The following is a 14,988-nucleotide window of genomic DNA, read 5'->3' as shown; positions in this document are numbered from 1 at the left end:
GCCTCCTGGTCCCAGCCACTCGACTTCCCAACTACAGAACAGGCTCAGGCTGCTCTATTGCAATGCCAAATGCCAGCGTGGCTGATCCCACTGCTGTTCTTTGAGGGATGCAAAAGGGAGGCAGTGAAGCTGCTTGTTGGGTCCTACCAAGAGCACAGTGACCAAGCCCCTATAAAGAGTGTGATGCCCTTTGTGCCGAGTGGATTTGCCAGTGGGAGGAAGGATTACAGCACATGGTGCCTGTTCCTGCTTCCATACAGCCTGTGAGGAATACTGACAGCAGCCAGACTTCAGCAAGGACTCATTGCACCATGGGTACATCACTGCATGAAGGCTACCTGCAGTACATCCAGATGTATGGCACCTCTGTCTGCAGTGCTCACTTGGATGTGGTCGCTCTTAGACTTCCTTCTTTGCAGGGATTCCATTGAACACTTGAAATGCCAAAATGGAGACCAGGCTTCTAAAAACAAGAATGGGGACAAGACTCCACTGACTTAGCTGTGCTCCTGTGCAGAGCTGGCTGCTGAGGAGAGGTGCCTGAGGGAAAACAGGGGATTTCAGATGTGGAGCAGGAAGGGTTTAAACAGCGAGTGTCCTCTGCAGTGAAAGGAACTTCTTTAGTGCTTATTCTGGGCTCTCTTTCCTGCCACAGACAGGTTTTCTGCTGCCTGTAACAGGTGGGATTCAAGGTTCTGTGCTCTCAGCAATGCTCATCACCAAGCAAGCACTTGGAGCTGCTTCGTTTCAGTCTATTTTCAGATAAGAACTGCCTCTCTGCTCTTCCCTGCCCTCTTTTTCACTGTGCTTCAGAAAGACCCTGTAGCCAACCAATGTTGTTACAGGACTGAGGTGGCCTTGCCACAAGACAACTTCTATGCCAGCAGATTGTAAGGCTCTGAAATGTGACCTTTTCATAGATTTCTGTTTGTTTCGGGTTTTTTTTCCATGGCTTTTCTCTTCTAAACACCCAATGGAAACAACACCTTTCTTAAACCTTACTGCATCACGTGTGATCGACAGAGAAGACTATTGCTGTTAACAGCAAACTGTCAAATCTCCAACAGATCAAAGAAGTGAAACCAGGAATGAATAGAATGAGTTCTTCAGGCCATGCTGATTCCAAAGTAATATTTTTCTTCCTTCTGTCATAAGAATTTATATGCTTGTGAGGATCCGATCAGGTGGGAAGAGCTTTCCGCCTTTGTCTACATCAAAGTCCACATGTTCTCGAATTGCTATAATTCATCCTTTGCATTTTAATCTCTGGTCATATGTATAAAAACCATTACCTGCCTTGAGGAACAGGGGATGAAGTAGTCTTTAGTGCATTTCCGTAAGAGTCCAAAAGGTTCCTGCTAAAGATGTCAGAGAAGTGGCAAGCCAATGGGTTGGAGGAACTGGATTGTTTTAGATAGAGGCAAGACGAACCTGTATGCAGGAACTGTACATCAGGTTGATTTAGCCTTAAGAGGTTATGAGTCAAGTAAACCTGGAGTGAAACCAGAATATAATGGGAAATACTTGTAGAAAACATGAAAGTGCTTGCAATATTTATAAGAACAATGTATATGAGACTGTTTGTCCTGCAGGTTGCATCCCATCAGCTTATGAAGACGCCAAATCCTTCTTCAGGACAGATGTAAAGAGGACAGACACTGCTGTCATGCTTTTCCATCTGGAATGGGAAGGTGAAGTTAGCAGGACCAGTGCTGATGGGACTGGATTGTGGCTGACTTCTGCTGGGAACAACAGATTTGTGCCAGAGTGGCAGGTGAATCCTGAAAACCTTTCAGATGGATGATGAACAAAGACTGTGAGGGAGAAAGGAGAACCGAAACGAGAGCAAGGCCAGGATCCCGGAGAATGGGACCTACTGGGTATAGGTCCATCAGAGAATCCTGAAAGGGTTTGGGCTGGAAGGTGCCTTAAAACTCATCCAGTTCCAACCCCTGCCACAGGCAGGGACCCCTTCCACTGGAGCAGCTTGCTCCAAGCCCCTGTGTCCAACCTGGCCTTGAACACTGCCAGGGATGGGGCAGTCACAGCTTCTCTGGACACCCTGTGCCAGTGCCTCAGCACCTTAACAGGGAAGGGTTTTTTCCCAATATTTAATTAAAATCTCCCCTCTGTCAGCTTAAAGCCATTCCCTCTTGTCCCACTCATTCCTTTGTAAAACGTCCATCTCCAGATTTCTTGTATTGGAAGCTGTTGTAAGGTATTGGAAGACTGTTATAACCTCTCCCTAGAGCCTTTTGCTCCCCAGGCATCACCACTGCAACCATATACAGATGGAACAGCAGCTGGATCAGCCACACTGTCTGAGGTGTGTCCTGAGGCCACCATACAGCCACCCATACTGGAAAAGCTCTGACACTCTTCTGGCTGGCACCAGTCCCCCTTCCCCTTCCAAACTGCTGTAGACAGCACCCACCCTGATGAGCCAGATACACCTTTAGCACCTTCCCAAAGCGCGAGAAACTCCAGAAAGAGCCAGCCATTCTCATCACTTTCCATAAGTATTTGAAGAAGAAAACCCAAGAGTTTATCTTGATCTCTTAATCCATCAGATTTCTTTTCTCTTTGCTTTCTCTGCAAGCCTGGTAATTATAATTTATAACACCTGCTCACTTTGAAATACCTTGGACTCCTTCTGCCTGGCAGAGGAACAGACACAGTGCCCATCTGCTCCAGGTAAGTGCTCACAAACCACAAAGTCGTTAATTAGACTGACACACGACTCTTCCAGAATACACATGGTGTGTTGTTACTGCACCTATAAACCACCGGTAACCAGATACCCTGCCAGGGGATCACAACTGGATCAGAGCATTACGTAAAGCCTTGGCACCCGTAGCAGGGCTCAGAGCATTGCCATCAGGTGTGCATGTTCTCTCTAATCCTCCCCACCAGGTTTCCCAACATGCTTCCCAGATAAAGCAAGCCTGCTGGGAAGCAGCTCCCTCCTGCTTGGTAGGAAGCTCAGGCTCCAGTGTTGTATTCTCTTCTTTTGAAATCTAAATTCCTCTTTGTGTTCATTTAGTGATTCCTGCCAAGGTCTCTCCTTCCTGACAACTCGGGCTCCAGGCAGTGATGCCTCCGCATCCTGTAGCTGACAGGGAGCAAGGCAGGTCTGATTCTGGCCCCACGGGCATGGCTGCAGCTTCAGAGGACCTGAGATGAGGGGTGTTTGTAAGGACAGGTATGTCTGATGTGGATGGGGGTATTTGGGTGGATTTGACACTTGCCTCCTCAGGCTGGCTGGCATCCATGGGGCAGAGTGAATCATGAACACCTCTGGCTGGGAAGTGCTGAACCCATATAAGAGGATGCCTCCCTCTGGAAGAGGAGGGGCCCAGAGCACAAGAAGTCCCTGGTAAGTGATACTCGGTGATGAGCAGTCAGACAACCTGGAGCAGCCAAGCTTTGGGTCAGCACGTGAAATGACAGGGAATGGGTGCCCTTGGTTGGCACAGAGTTAAGTTGATGGGTGAAAACCTCTGCCCAGTTTGCCCCCTTCCCAGTGCTTGTGTCAGCGTTTGCAGGAGGAAGCCCTGTTAGTGTGCTTGAAATAGTATTTGCCAAAACTCAGGACTACACCTCAGTTAGAAAACGTATGGGGCAATGGGAATATCCCCTTGGAGAACATCCACAGGGGAACACCCTGTCCCTCCAATCTCACCTAAGCTTGCCTGAATCAAAGCCAGTTTTTTTGGCATGCTGTCCTGTGAACAGTTCTTCGGTACCTTCCATTACTTGGAGAACCAGTATAGCCTCATCTAGGCATTAGGGTTTTGCTACATTTCAGCTCCAACTTGGTGCTGTGCAGTCAATAAATACCAACCTCTCCCTGTCCAACAGTGGCTATTGAAGCCTCCCATTTTGTCCTACTTGTTTGGCCACCTAATCCTTGAATTGCCTGATAAATCCTATTGGTAGAACTGTGCACAGAGCTATTGTTCTCTCAGTTGGCTGCTTCTATCATAAATCTAAGGAAAGACTTGTGTATTGAAAAGCCTGTTTTTCCTCTCCTGTGCCAGCTTGTCCATAAGAGGTACACACTTTCCCTTCAAATCCTGCCTGAATCCCAGGATGACGAATGGGGACATCAAATGCAAATACCTGAAAGAGCAAGAAAATAACCAGCACACAATCCCTTTCTGTCTAGTACAGCTCTCTGTTCCACTCATGCTGGCTCCCATTTTCACCCCCCGTTTCAGCTCTCCTGCCTGCTTTGCACGTTGCCAACTTGCAAAGCAGAGAGTTAACGTTCCATGAGGTGCCACACAAGGACAGTAACTCATCAATGGTCATGATGTGCTAGGAAGGCTCTTCCCCTTCTGAATGGAAAACAAATAGTCTGAGCAACACGAGTACACTGGGTCTTAGGTAGTCTGACTGGTAATGCTTGGAAACCATGCTGTAGGTGACCTATAGGTGTTCCAGGCTGGCAGTGAATACACAAGAGTCTCATAAACTTGTGTGGAAAATGACTCAGATGTTTGAAAAGGAGGGAAGAAAAAAGTCTCTAACACAGACCCACACTGGAGGCTCTTGGCTCAAGGTTAGCGACTACATTTGGAGAAGTCATGGCAGCACCAATGAAAACCAAGCAGAGCATCTTAGTTCTATATCTGCCTTCAAACACAGTGACTGTCCACCCTGTGCCGCTATGGTTTGCAGTGGTTCGGCCCTATTCAGAATGCTCATCATCAGTGCTGATCATACAAGCTGGGCACTTACCGAACAACCCTTCCCTAAATTCAGGATCTGACTGCAAGTGAGCCCTGACTCAGGAAACTGCAGCTATTTCAGTGATGTGTGATGTTTTTGTGAATACAGTAGGACAAACCTGCTGTGGATATAGTTACTTTAAAGGAAAAGCATGGTTGCAGACCCAGCTTCTTCTCATGGCTCAATCACTAGAGGTGATTTAAAGCATTTCTACCCTGGCATAGATACCCTCTACCTGGGTAAAACAGCCCACCTCACATGTTGACAGATCAGAGCATCCTCTGTGCTCCCTGGCAGGTCCCTGCCCCACTGTGGTCCACAGCAGAGAGGACAGAGCCCTTTTTGGGTGGATATTTTCCAGCATTCCTTGAAATATGCATTGGCGCTGGTGGCCTTTTCATCACAGTGCACACATGGGGAGCTGTAATTTCAACATCCTTTACCCAGACAATGTTCCTTCCTTGAAAACTGCCTTCCTCTCCCTTCTAAGCTAAGTGACAGTAATCTTAGCTTTAATTGGAAAAGAAAAGGAAGAAGGGACAGAACATCCTTGACAAAGGAACTAATGACTCAAGTGCTGGGAAGCCCTGAGGCCCCCAAGGGACCGTGCAGCTCACAGCAGTGGTTTTTAATGACTTACAGAGATTGGAGGTTTGGAAGATCTCTCAGTGCCTCTGCAGGGATGCAGCTCATCTGATTGTTCTGCAGCATCCTAGAATTAGAAAAAGGAAAACTTTATGTAAAAGAAAAAAGCCAGAACCCTGACACAATACGGAGGATATCACTGATTGTTTCTGAAGCTGCTCTGGACTCCTGTTGGAAAGCTGAAGGGGTTGGAAAGCACCCTGTTGGTCACTCAGGGCTCTTAAACAAGCTTAAGGCCAGCTGCAGCCCTGGGATGCTGCAGGACAGGGGTACCAAAGGTGAGCTTGGTGAGGGAAGGATGTGACCATAAGGGGGCCTTTCCGCTGCAGTTAGTCTGGAGTGCTTACTACCAGTGCTCCCAGCTGAGTTGTCCATATTAATACTTGTGTAAAAGGATAAACTCCCAGTGTGTGCCAGTGGTGGTTACCTCTGCAGGGTCTATGGAAACTGGCCTGTGGGCAGGATTTTTATGTGGCTCGTGGGACATCTGCGAACACAATGGGTGAGGAACCACTCCATAGCTCTTTGCTAAGGGGCTTTGGGGCACTAGCACAAGTTGAAGCAGTAACTGGAGCTGTTGTGGAAAAACCCAAACCAGTCCAGAAGTTTCAGAGGAACGGGTGACTGGAGCTGTTGGATTGAATGGGCAGGACCCAGGAGGACTTCTCAGGAATGGAAGTGAGCATCGGGCATGGGAAGCTCATCAAGGTGGACAACTTTATACAAAGACCAACACAACTTTAGGGGCTCTGAGTCCTGCATATGGGTTTCTCTGCATCTGGGATGCTCTGGAGGGATAAGACATCCTGCAGCCCCATGCAGGAGTTCAACAGTTCAGGTTTGTTAAAAATTAAGAAGATGCACGGCTGAACAGAATGGGCCTTTAGGAAGTGCTGGTGGGGTTTTGGTGGGAAACACACTGGATCTCAGTGGCTCTATGAAATCTGAGCTCAGCGTTTAGAGTTGGTGAGTGGGAGTATCTGGAGCCAATATTTAAGCAAAACCCATTGTCGTACTGGTGCTGGATCCTGCCGCCTCCCATCTATTACAAGTCCCTTTTCCAACCAGTAACACAGACAGACTTTCCAGATCACCAGCAGCATGGGCTGGTTCCAAAATGAAGCCAGTTTGGCACAGACAAACAATGTGGAAAGCATGAAAAACAACAAGGTGGTTGGTGACAGCCAGCATGGCTTCACTAAAGGGAGATCCTGTCTGACCAATTTGGTGGCCTTCTACGATGGGGCTACGGAACTGATGGACAGGGGTAAAGCAGTTGATGTCATCTACCTGGACTTGTGCAAAGCATTTGACACCATCATGCATGACATCCTTGCCTCTAAACTGCAGAGACATGGATTTGATGAGTGGACCACTTGGATAAAGGATTGGCTGGATGGCTGCATGCAATGTCACTACATACACAGCTCTGTGACCACCCTGGTTGGTGCAGTTTCTCAATTGCTGAGTCCATTTTTCTGTCTTCAAGCATCTGTATCGATGAGTAAAGTCCTACAGGACTGTGCTGGTTGATGAGGCAGTACCAAATGCAGGACCAGACCATCTGGACAAGCTGAGGACCTTGATTAAGAGTTCGACACTGTCCCACACGACATCCTTGTCTCTAAACTGGAGAGACATCAATTTGATGACTGGACCACCCGGTGGATAAAGAACTGGCTGGATGGCCGCACACAAAGAGCTGTGGTCAATGGCTCAGTGTCCGGCTAGAGACCAGTAACGAGTGGTGGCCCTCAGGGGTTGGTGTTGGGACCGGTCTTGTTCAACATCTTTGTCAGTGACATGGCTTCAGTGTGTGCTCGCAGCCTAGAAAGCCAACCGTGTCCTGGGCTGCATCAAAAGGAGCGGGACCCGCAGGTCCAAGGAGGTGATCCTGCCCCTCTGCTCTGCTCTCGTGAGACCTCACTTGGAGCACTGTGTGCAGTTCTGGTGTCCACAACATAAAAAGGACATGGAACTGTTGGAACAGGTCCAGAGGAGGCCACAAGGATGATCAGGGGCTGAGCACCTCCTGTATGGAGATAGGCTGAGAAAGTTGGGGCTGTTCAGCTTGGAAAAGAGAAGGCTGTGTGGAGACCTCAGAGCAGCTTCCAGTATCTGAAGGGGGCCTATAGGGATGCTGGGGAGGGACTCTTCATTAGGGACTGTAGTGGTAGGACAAGGGGTAACGGGTTCAGACTTAAACAGGGGAAGTTTAGATTGGATCTAAGGAGGAAGTTCTTTACTATCAGGGTGGTGAGGCACTGGAATGGGCTACCCTGTGAAGTTGTGAACGCTCCACCCCTGGCTACTGTGAGGTGTCCCTGCCCATGGCAGGGAGGTTGGAACTGGATGATCTTAAGGTCCTTTCCAACCCTAACTGTTCTGTGATTCTATGAATATGGTGAGCAAGGACCACTCAGGCCAGCAAGTGCTCAAAAGCAGGTCCGGATAGTGCACTGCCACCTTTGGTTGACACTGTTGAGGTGACCATACTGGAGCTTGCAGACACTTGCAGACATGGAAGCGCAACCTGCTACCCACAGCAGCCTGACTGGAACCAGCATAAACCACAGCTCCTCAGAGGTCATGTTTTATTTTCAGAAGTAGGAGGATTTTTTGTTGTCAGAGACCATACCTGAACGACCAGAAAAATGCTGGGATCGGGTCCCATCACACCAGCATCCTTGCACAAGACAGTCTTAGCAGACTTACAGCCCTCAGAAGTACAGGCCTGTGCATGATAAAATGTCCCCATCTTGGGAGGCTGAAGTGACTCAGCCAGCACAGTCAAAGGGCTGTTATTGCTTGAGGCAACTGTGCCTGGAGCTTGTGCATGGGGATTAAAGACATTCCAACCTCTGCACGTTTCTCTTCCCTCCCCATGGGAGCGTCTCTTGGATATACCCCACCATTCCCTTTGTTTCAAAGTTATTTCTGTTCTGCACAGGTAGACATAAGGTCTCTCTGGGGGTTCCTGAAGTGTCCCAAGACACCTGCAGACCTGCCATCCTGAGGCAACATGGCTTTCTGGTGGTGTTTTGATGCATGCTCAACAAGCCAGGCTAGACAGTGCTTGCCCTGGAGCACACGAGATGCTATGATTGCAGCTCAAGGTGGGAAGAGAAGAAGGGACCAGTGGGGGTGGCCATTGGGTAGAGTCCATCCAGACAGGAAACGTGGCATGTGCAGAGCAAGGCCATCCTGCTGGGCTCACTCCATCCAACAGGAGTTGGATGCAGACCAACCGTGGACAACACTGGGAGCGGCTGCAGGCAGCACCGAATCACCATGCTGGTGCAGGCAGGCTGTGGGCAGTGTTGGGTCTGGATGTTCCATGGGCTCATTGAGGAATGGAGGAGCAGCGTGGGCCACCCCAGCTGGCTGCTGTGGGTGCAGGGTCTGCGGCCAAAAGGATGCATCCAAGCATTTTGCCCTCCACGTTTTGGGGTGAGGCAGGCTCAGGTTGTGGTTGTACTTGGAGTCTTTCCCTGTGGAGTTTGGTGTGGAATTCCTTCTTGGCTGGTAGGTGCTGCTGCTGCTGCAGCATGTTCAGCCAGGAGAGTAAGAGGCCTGGCAATCCTGCTTGTGCTGCAGAGAGCATTTGAAGAGTGCAAGGGTGGGATGTGACGTTAAGTTGTGGCAGTACAAGCTTAGCCACATTGCCAGCTGGGATGGATGCTTCCTGGCAGATGGAGCTCCGTTCAGGGCACTTGGAGGTAAGGGGCATTCAGGCAACTCAAGAGGAGGTCTGGAAGGACAGGCACCTTTCCAGTCTTCCGGAGACTGGAGGCATATTCCAGCTGGAAAGCTCCAAGGCTGAAAGAGCATGGACCAAAGAGTTGATTTTGTAAGGGAATGACCTTTCCAGAGCAGACAAACCAACCGATGGCTCTGGTTTCTATTGATGTACTGAAGCATGGACCCAAGAGCATCAGCCTCTGTGGGGAAGGTGTGGGTTGGCCAGCACCCCTGGGAGAGGTGCACTCCCAATGTCTTTTCACAAAGGAATGTTCCCATCGGCTGAGAAGACCTCGGAGCTGCCACTGCTGCCAGTCTGCACCCATTGAGGGGAGCTGAGGAGGCCACATCTCACCTCGCCTTCGGCTCAAGGCTCAGTGTATGAGGATCTCAGCATAATCCCTATGTCGCCATGCTTTGCAGCCGGGTAGCCTGGCTCCTCGCTTTCTCTCCTTCAAGTCTCCACACACCTGCCTCCCTGGGTGTACTCCTGCATGGTTTCTGCACAGGCCTATCTCCATGGCCACTTTCCAGGTGGTTTTTGTGCAGGGAAGCAGCTGGAGGAGGCAGAGCCAAGAATCTCGTCCTGCTTCCAGTAGCTCTGGGATTCACTGTGAGGGCAGGGAGAGGACCATCTGCACAGGCAGGTTTGTGGAGGAAATCCCAGGGTGTTTCCCATCCTTTCTAAAGCATAAACTAATTCTCTGGAAAGACCAGGAATGCACCAGGCCCCCTGACAGCCCAAGATGAACGCGAGCATTTACTCATGGACGTGCACATGACCGCAATTAGCACATTAATATTGAGTTATGAAAATCGCTACCATCCCCAACCTGTCTCCATGGGGGACACTCCTGTCACCAGAGGTGAGATCTCTGATACTGATGTGAGTCAGCTCCTGAATGCTTACAGGCTTCAGTTGCTCATGTTTGAGGCAGCCATTCCCAACTCCAGCCATGCCTGTGACTGCCAACCCTCAGGCAACCTCTGATAGAGCATCCATGGTTCTAGATATAAACTGTCCTGAATGTCCCTGGTGCCATCTGCTCCAAAACCTGTTGCAGATATGGAGCACATGTATTTCCTTCCTTATTGCAGCAGCTGCTTGTCCTTAAAGGTTTATGTTCATCCTCTTTCACTTCTCCTTCAGATTAAGTAACCTCAGTTCCCTCATTATTCCTTTAGGTCATCACCAGACCCCTGATCCTTCTCACTGTTTTTGAATGAAGCACTTTGGTTTTCTTCACTGGGCTGCAGGACCCAGTGTCATCCCTCCAGCACACCCCAGGCACCCATGTGCAGGACCAGGAGCCCCAGAAAATGTGTTGGTCCTCCTGTGAAGTTGTCCACTTCAATAAGCTTCCCCATTGCAGTGAGCACCTGTGGGATTGATGGGATTGACCACTGGGGCTTACACTGCCCTCTCACAAGTATGGAAAGCCACGGATGATGACCATGGACCTACACAGTTCACACCTCTCCCACCTGCCCCACTACCTCACTCCTCTCAGAGGGGTCCCAGCAGCTTTGCACCCAGTGGGAACTGGCTCTGAGTGCACCAGTGAGGAAGCTCGTGGTGCTCTGTGGTCCCTGCACTTGGCCTGTGTCCATGCAGAGCAGGCAGTGAGAAGATCACCAGGGAAGGTGAAGAGAGGTCTTGAGGATGGCAGGATGGTGGGAGTGGGGTACAACAGAGTGATTAGAGGTAAATGAGGAGCTGATGAAGCAGGGATCTGAGGCTGCCAGTGTCTAAGGCCCAGACTGCCCTCTGCATGCACCAAGACATCTGAGGCTATTTGTGCTGCCCATGGATCAGTTTTACACAGGAGGAGGGCATGGGCAGAGGGTTCATTTTCAATCATGCCCAGCCCTGCCTTGCCCCACTGGCGAGGAGTGGTGATGAGGTTGTCCTGAAGCATGAGGACACCGATTCCAGCTCTCACGAGACAGCCTTGGGCAAGCTTCTCCATCCATCCCAGTTGGAAACGCTCTAAGCCTTCAAGCCATTCCTTACAACAGGGTCACCGGTGAATGTGCTACTGGCACTGCATTGTGGTGGAGTACATTGGGTGGCAGGACAGAGCGAGCGTGCTGCTCCCCTTTGTGCAACCTGTGCTGCCTCCAGAAGGGAGGCACTGCTCTAGCACTCTGCATCAGGAGTTACCTGGGCCTGACACAAATAGGAATTGATCAAAAGCGGCTTTAAAAGCTCCTGCGTTCCTGAAGGAGAAAGTTCCTCTTGTTGAAATTGGGTGGGAGAGCTGCGGTTTTTCCTCAGTTCCTTTGATTTGTTGCCTAATGCAGGGGATGGATAAATCTCTAAGCCCTGAGATTTAGGGCAGGATTCATACTTTACATCTTCAGAAGACGTAGTAAACAGCCCTATGCTCTCTAATCCTGGAAGCAGGTTTGTACCTGCTCGCTCTGTATAAACTGGACCAGCTACAACAATTTCACATTGTGGCTGAGTTCAAAACATCCCCTTGGGGATGAAATGTTTATTGCAGGAGATTTTTAAGATGGTTCTTAAAGGGAGAAATGGATTCTCACCTCAGTACCCTGCACAGACCCTGTGGGACTGTCATGTGGATGCAAAACCACTGTGACTGCATGAGTGGTACGACAACCTGGCCCATAGGAAAGTACTTGCTGGTAGCCTTTGTTGCTTAGACTTTCCCCACTCTATAGGCAGAGGCTTTCATCTACCAAGGCTGGCCATTACCAGGGGCTGGGGAGGTGGTGGCTCTGCAGAAGGGAGGGAGTTACTTACAGGATCTTCAGGCTGTAGAGGCCAGAGAAAGCTTCCCCTGGGATCCTGGAGATCTGGTTTCCAGAGAGGCGTCTGCAGTGAAGAGAAGAGCCAGCAATGTGTCAGCATCCTTGTAATGACAGTCCCTTGTCTGCAGAGGCTTAAAGATTCATTCCTCTTGCCGTGGGGAGGAGGCTGCAGCACCTGCAAGCTGAGCCATGGTCACACACTTGGGGTACCTTTGCCTTTCATTCCCTTACAGCTGGGGAATGGCCAAAGAATATGATGGCTTGTTAGCCCTTCCAGACCTGAATCCAGCTCCAGTGACGGCCCACAGGTCGAGTCATTCCCTGGATACCTGCAGAGGACCCCACTCCATTTTACAGCCCAGGCTGCCTGTGAGAGGGACCTCTGCTCGAGGGCTTTGGCCAACCAACAGACCCTGCTCTATGCCAGGCACCTGGCAGTGAGTGTGGGATGGGGGAAGAACCATTTTCTGCTTGCTCATTCATGGTCCTGAGAGGATGTCCCTAAATCATGGACCCTTTTCTGTGCCTTTTGTCTGCATGTGGCGTGTTTCTGCATCCTGCAGGCTCTCCTTTGTCCTGTCCATCAAAGCTCAATGACACTTAATGTACCCCCTCATTGCCACCTCTACTTTGAGCTGTGGAGTCACAGCTAAGGCCCAGTTCATCCAACACAGGAGTTCGGTATCACTGCTGTGAGGGGAGACAGGGGAAGGGGCTGGAGATGGGGTGTATGATGTAGTACCACAGTAGAGCCAGCTCATCTGCCCAAAACCAGGACAGAAAAGTCAGAAGTGGTTCTTGACCAGGTTACAGCTGGAGATAACTGCAAGGGGAAGACAAGGATAGGGACAATGCAGCCTGGGAAGGCTGTTGGATGAGGATGAATGTGAAGGGATGAGAAAGGAAGGCAAAGTGAAGAGCAGAATCACAAAGGAAAGTGGAACCAACAGGGGGGCAGAATGAAAAACAAGGGACAATGTTCAGAACTGGCTGAAAGAATTTGTCCATGGAAACCTGTGGGATTCACCATTGTACAGCATCACCTGGTCAGAGCATCCAGGCTTTAGCAAGGCCCAGAGCAGGCTGGGACATTAGCAGGGATCTGGAATTTTTACTGACATTGGAAATGCACCACTGTCACCATCACTTTCAGTGATGTCCATGGCTCGAGTCTAGGCTTGACCTAAGGAGAATCTTCTCTTGTTTTTCCAGTGAGAAAACATGGACCAATTCCTAGTCCCCACAAGTCAGAAATCATGAAAACAGGTTTAACAAGCTATTAAGACCCCAAATTGCTACTGCATTTGTGTTTCTCTATCTGATCCTCAAGTGATCAAACAAAGGTCAAGGTTGGGCTTCTCCAATGGTCACAAGTAAGAAACGTGTTGCCCACTTGACTTGCATCTCCCCGAAGGAGACAGTGAACATCATTTGTGACCAGACTCATCTTCAGCCAGTCCAAAGCAGGCCCGAGATGCTGGGCATAGATGCTGCCAAGCTTTTTATATTCATTTAGCATTGACAAAGCTCGTTCCTTTTTACACCTTTTGCCTGTGAAGGAGGTAGGTGTCGAGGCTGAGCAGGGTCCCCCAGGCTGGAAGCAGAGTGTATTGCAGTGAGGACATAGGGAGGATCTGGGCTGCTCTGGGAGCCACACTGCCCGGTGGCAGAGCAGATGTGTGTGGGTGCCTGAGCCCTCTCCCTCCCTGTCTCTCCCCTCCGGAATCTAAGGAAAATTGCTCCCATAATTAGGCCTCTGACAGCATAAACAGCACAGGGTCGTCCCTTTAATGTGTGTGAGCAGGTTGTAACCTGCCTCTGTGCAGTGTGCAAGCTGCCTGGCAGGCTGGGCTATTTGTCACTTGGGGGCTGTGATTTGGGGTAATTGCTCCTTTTGATTGCTGATTTCCACATGGGAGGGAGTGCTGTCCAGAGGACTGGAGGGGAGGTGTTCTGGGCAGCATCCTCAGCCTGCTCCCAGCATCCATCCTACCAGGCTGTGCTTGCTCAGTGAGGGGCTGTCTGTCCTCACCTCCCTGGAGCTCCTGCCTGCCCCCATGCCTTAGCTGGCAGCAGACCTCACATATTCACTGTTAAATGTGGCTCTTGACTTGTTTCCTGGCAGCTCTGCACTTTTATGTTCACTTCCCTGGGTGCGTTTGTGTGTTTGATAAGTACCTAAATGGATCTGGGACCTCCAGGATTAGCAGGAAAGGAGCTTGGGGTGCCCAGGCTGGGGCTCCTGGTCTCAGAACAGGGTGGCAGGGAGCCCCATGTGCTGGCTGAACCAGTGTGAGCATCTCAGCACCATGGGCAAAACAGAGCATGAGGGGAAAACCCCAGCTTTCTGTGGGAGATACCCTGGTTTCAATGGGCACCATCTCTGAGTGAAGTCAGAGGCACAAAGCATCGCCCAGCCCCAGGTGTTAGGTCTCTTTTTAGGATAGACAGATTCAATCCAGCTGTATGTCCTGGTGTCCTGGAGCTGACACTGAAATAGGGCTGGGAGAAAGGGAAAGCTCTGGATTTAAAGTGAACGATGGAAGAAGAGGGAGAGAAGGGGCAGGTGGAAGGGGAGGATGAGAGCTGGTGTTGGCTGGCTTGCTCTGGAAAGCTCCTGTGTTCAGTGGATTTCGGATCCTGGTCTCCCCCACCTTCCCCACTCCCGTGATTTCTGGGAACATTCCTCCAGGCTTTGATCTGCATTCCCAATACACTCCAAGTTGGAACAAACTCATGGTTTACCACCTCATGGTTGCTGCAGTTCAGTTACCACAGGCTCCCACCCCCTCCTGTATCTTGGGCTTCTTGGTCATGCTACAACTTCCATGGCACACCCAAAGGCTGTTTGTTGGGCATGATCGCTCATGTCATGTGCTCAGGCAACACGATGATGCTCTTATCATTCACATTAGGAGGCAGGAACATTGCCCATTGGCAGGACAGGACAAACATGTGTGTCCATATTCCAGTGGAATTTTCCCCGTGCCAGATCTTTATTGGGCATGTCAGCCTCCCCCTTTGATCTTCTGCTTCATTTCTCAAGTACTAACGCTGTCAAGGCAGAATCTGTGCCCAGTTACTCCATGC

General features: G+C 50.2%; 1 protein-coding gene across 1 annotated transcript in view; it reads right to left on the bottom strand.

Annotated features, from left to right (window-relative positions):
* LOC133210219 (leucine-rich repeat-containing G-protein coupled receptor 6-like) overlaps positions 1–14,988 on the bottom strand; it is a 78,128-nt gene that overhangs the window by 15,265 nt on the left and 47,875 nt on the right. Inside the window, exons 3-4 of the mRNA XM_061349382.1 lie at positions 11,891–11,962; positions 5,375–5,446 (exon numbers count right to left, since the gene is read on the bottom strand). Coding sequence (XP_061205366.1) covers positions 5,375–5,446; positions 11,891–11,962 — 144 coding nt within the window. The remainder of the gene's footprint in view (positions 1–5,374; positions 5,447–11,890; positions 11,963–14,988) is intronic.

This window comes from Neopsephotus bourkii, unplaced genomic scaffold (assembly GCF_033783945.1).
Source record: "Neopsephotus bourkii isolate Nb327-2 ecotype Australia unplaced genomic scaffold, CSIRO-AGI_Nbou_v1 NB_414, whole genome shotgun sequence".
Taxonomy (NCBI): Eukaryota; Metazoa; Chordata; class Aves; order Psittaciformes; family Psittacidae; genus Neopsephotus; species Neopsephotus bourkii.
Note: the sequence above shows the minus strand (reverse complement) of the source record. Positions and strands in the feature narration are given on the sequence as shown.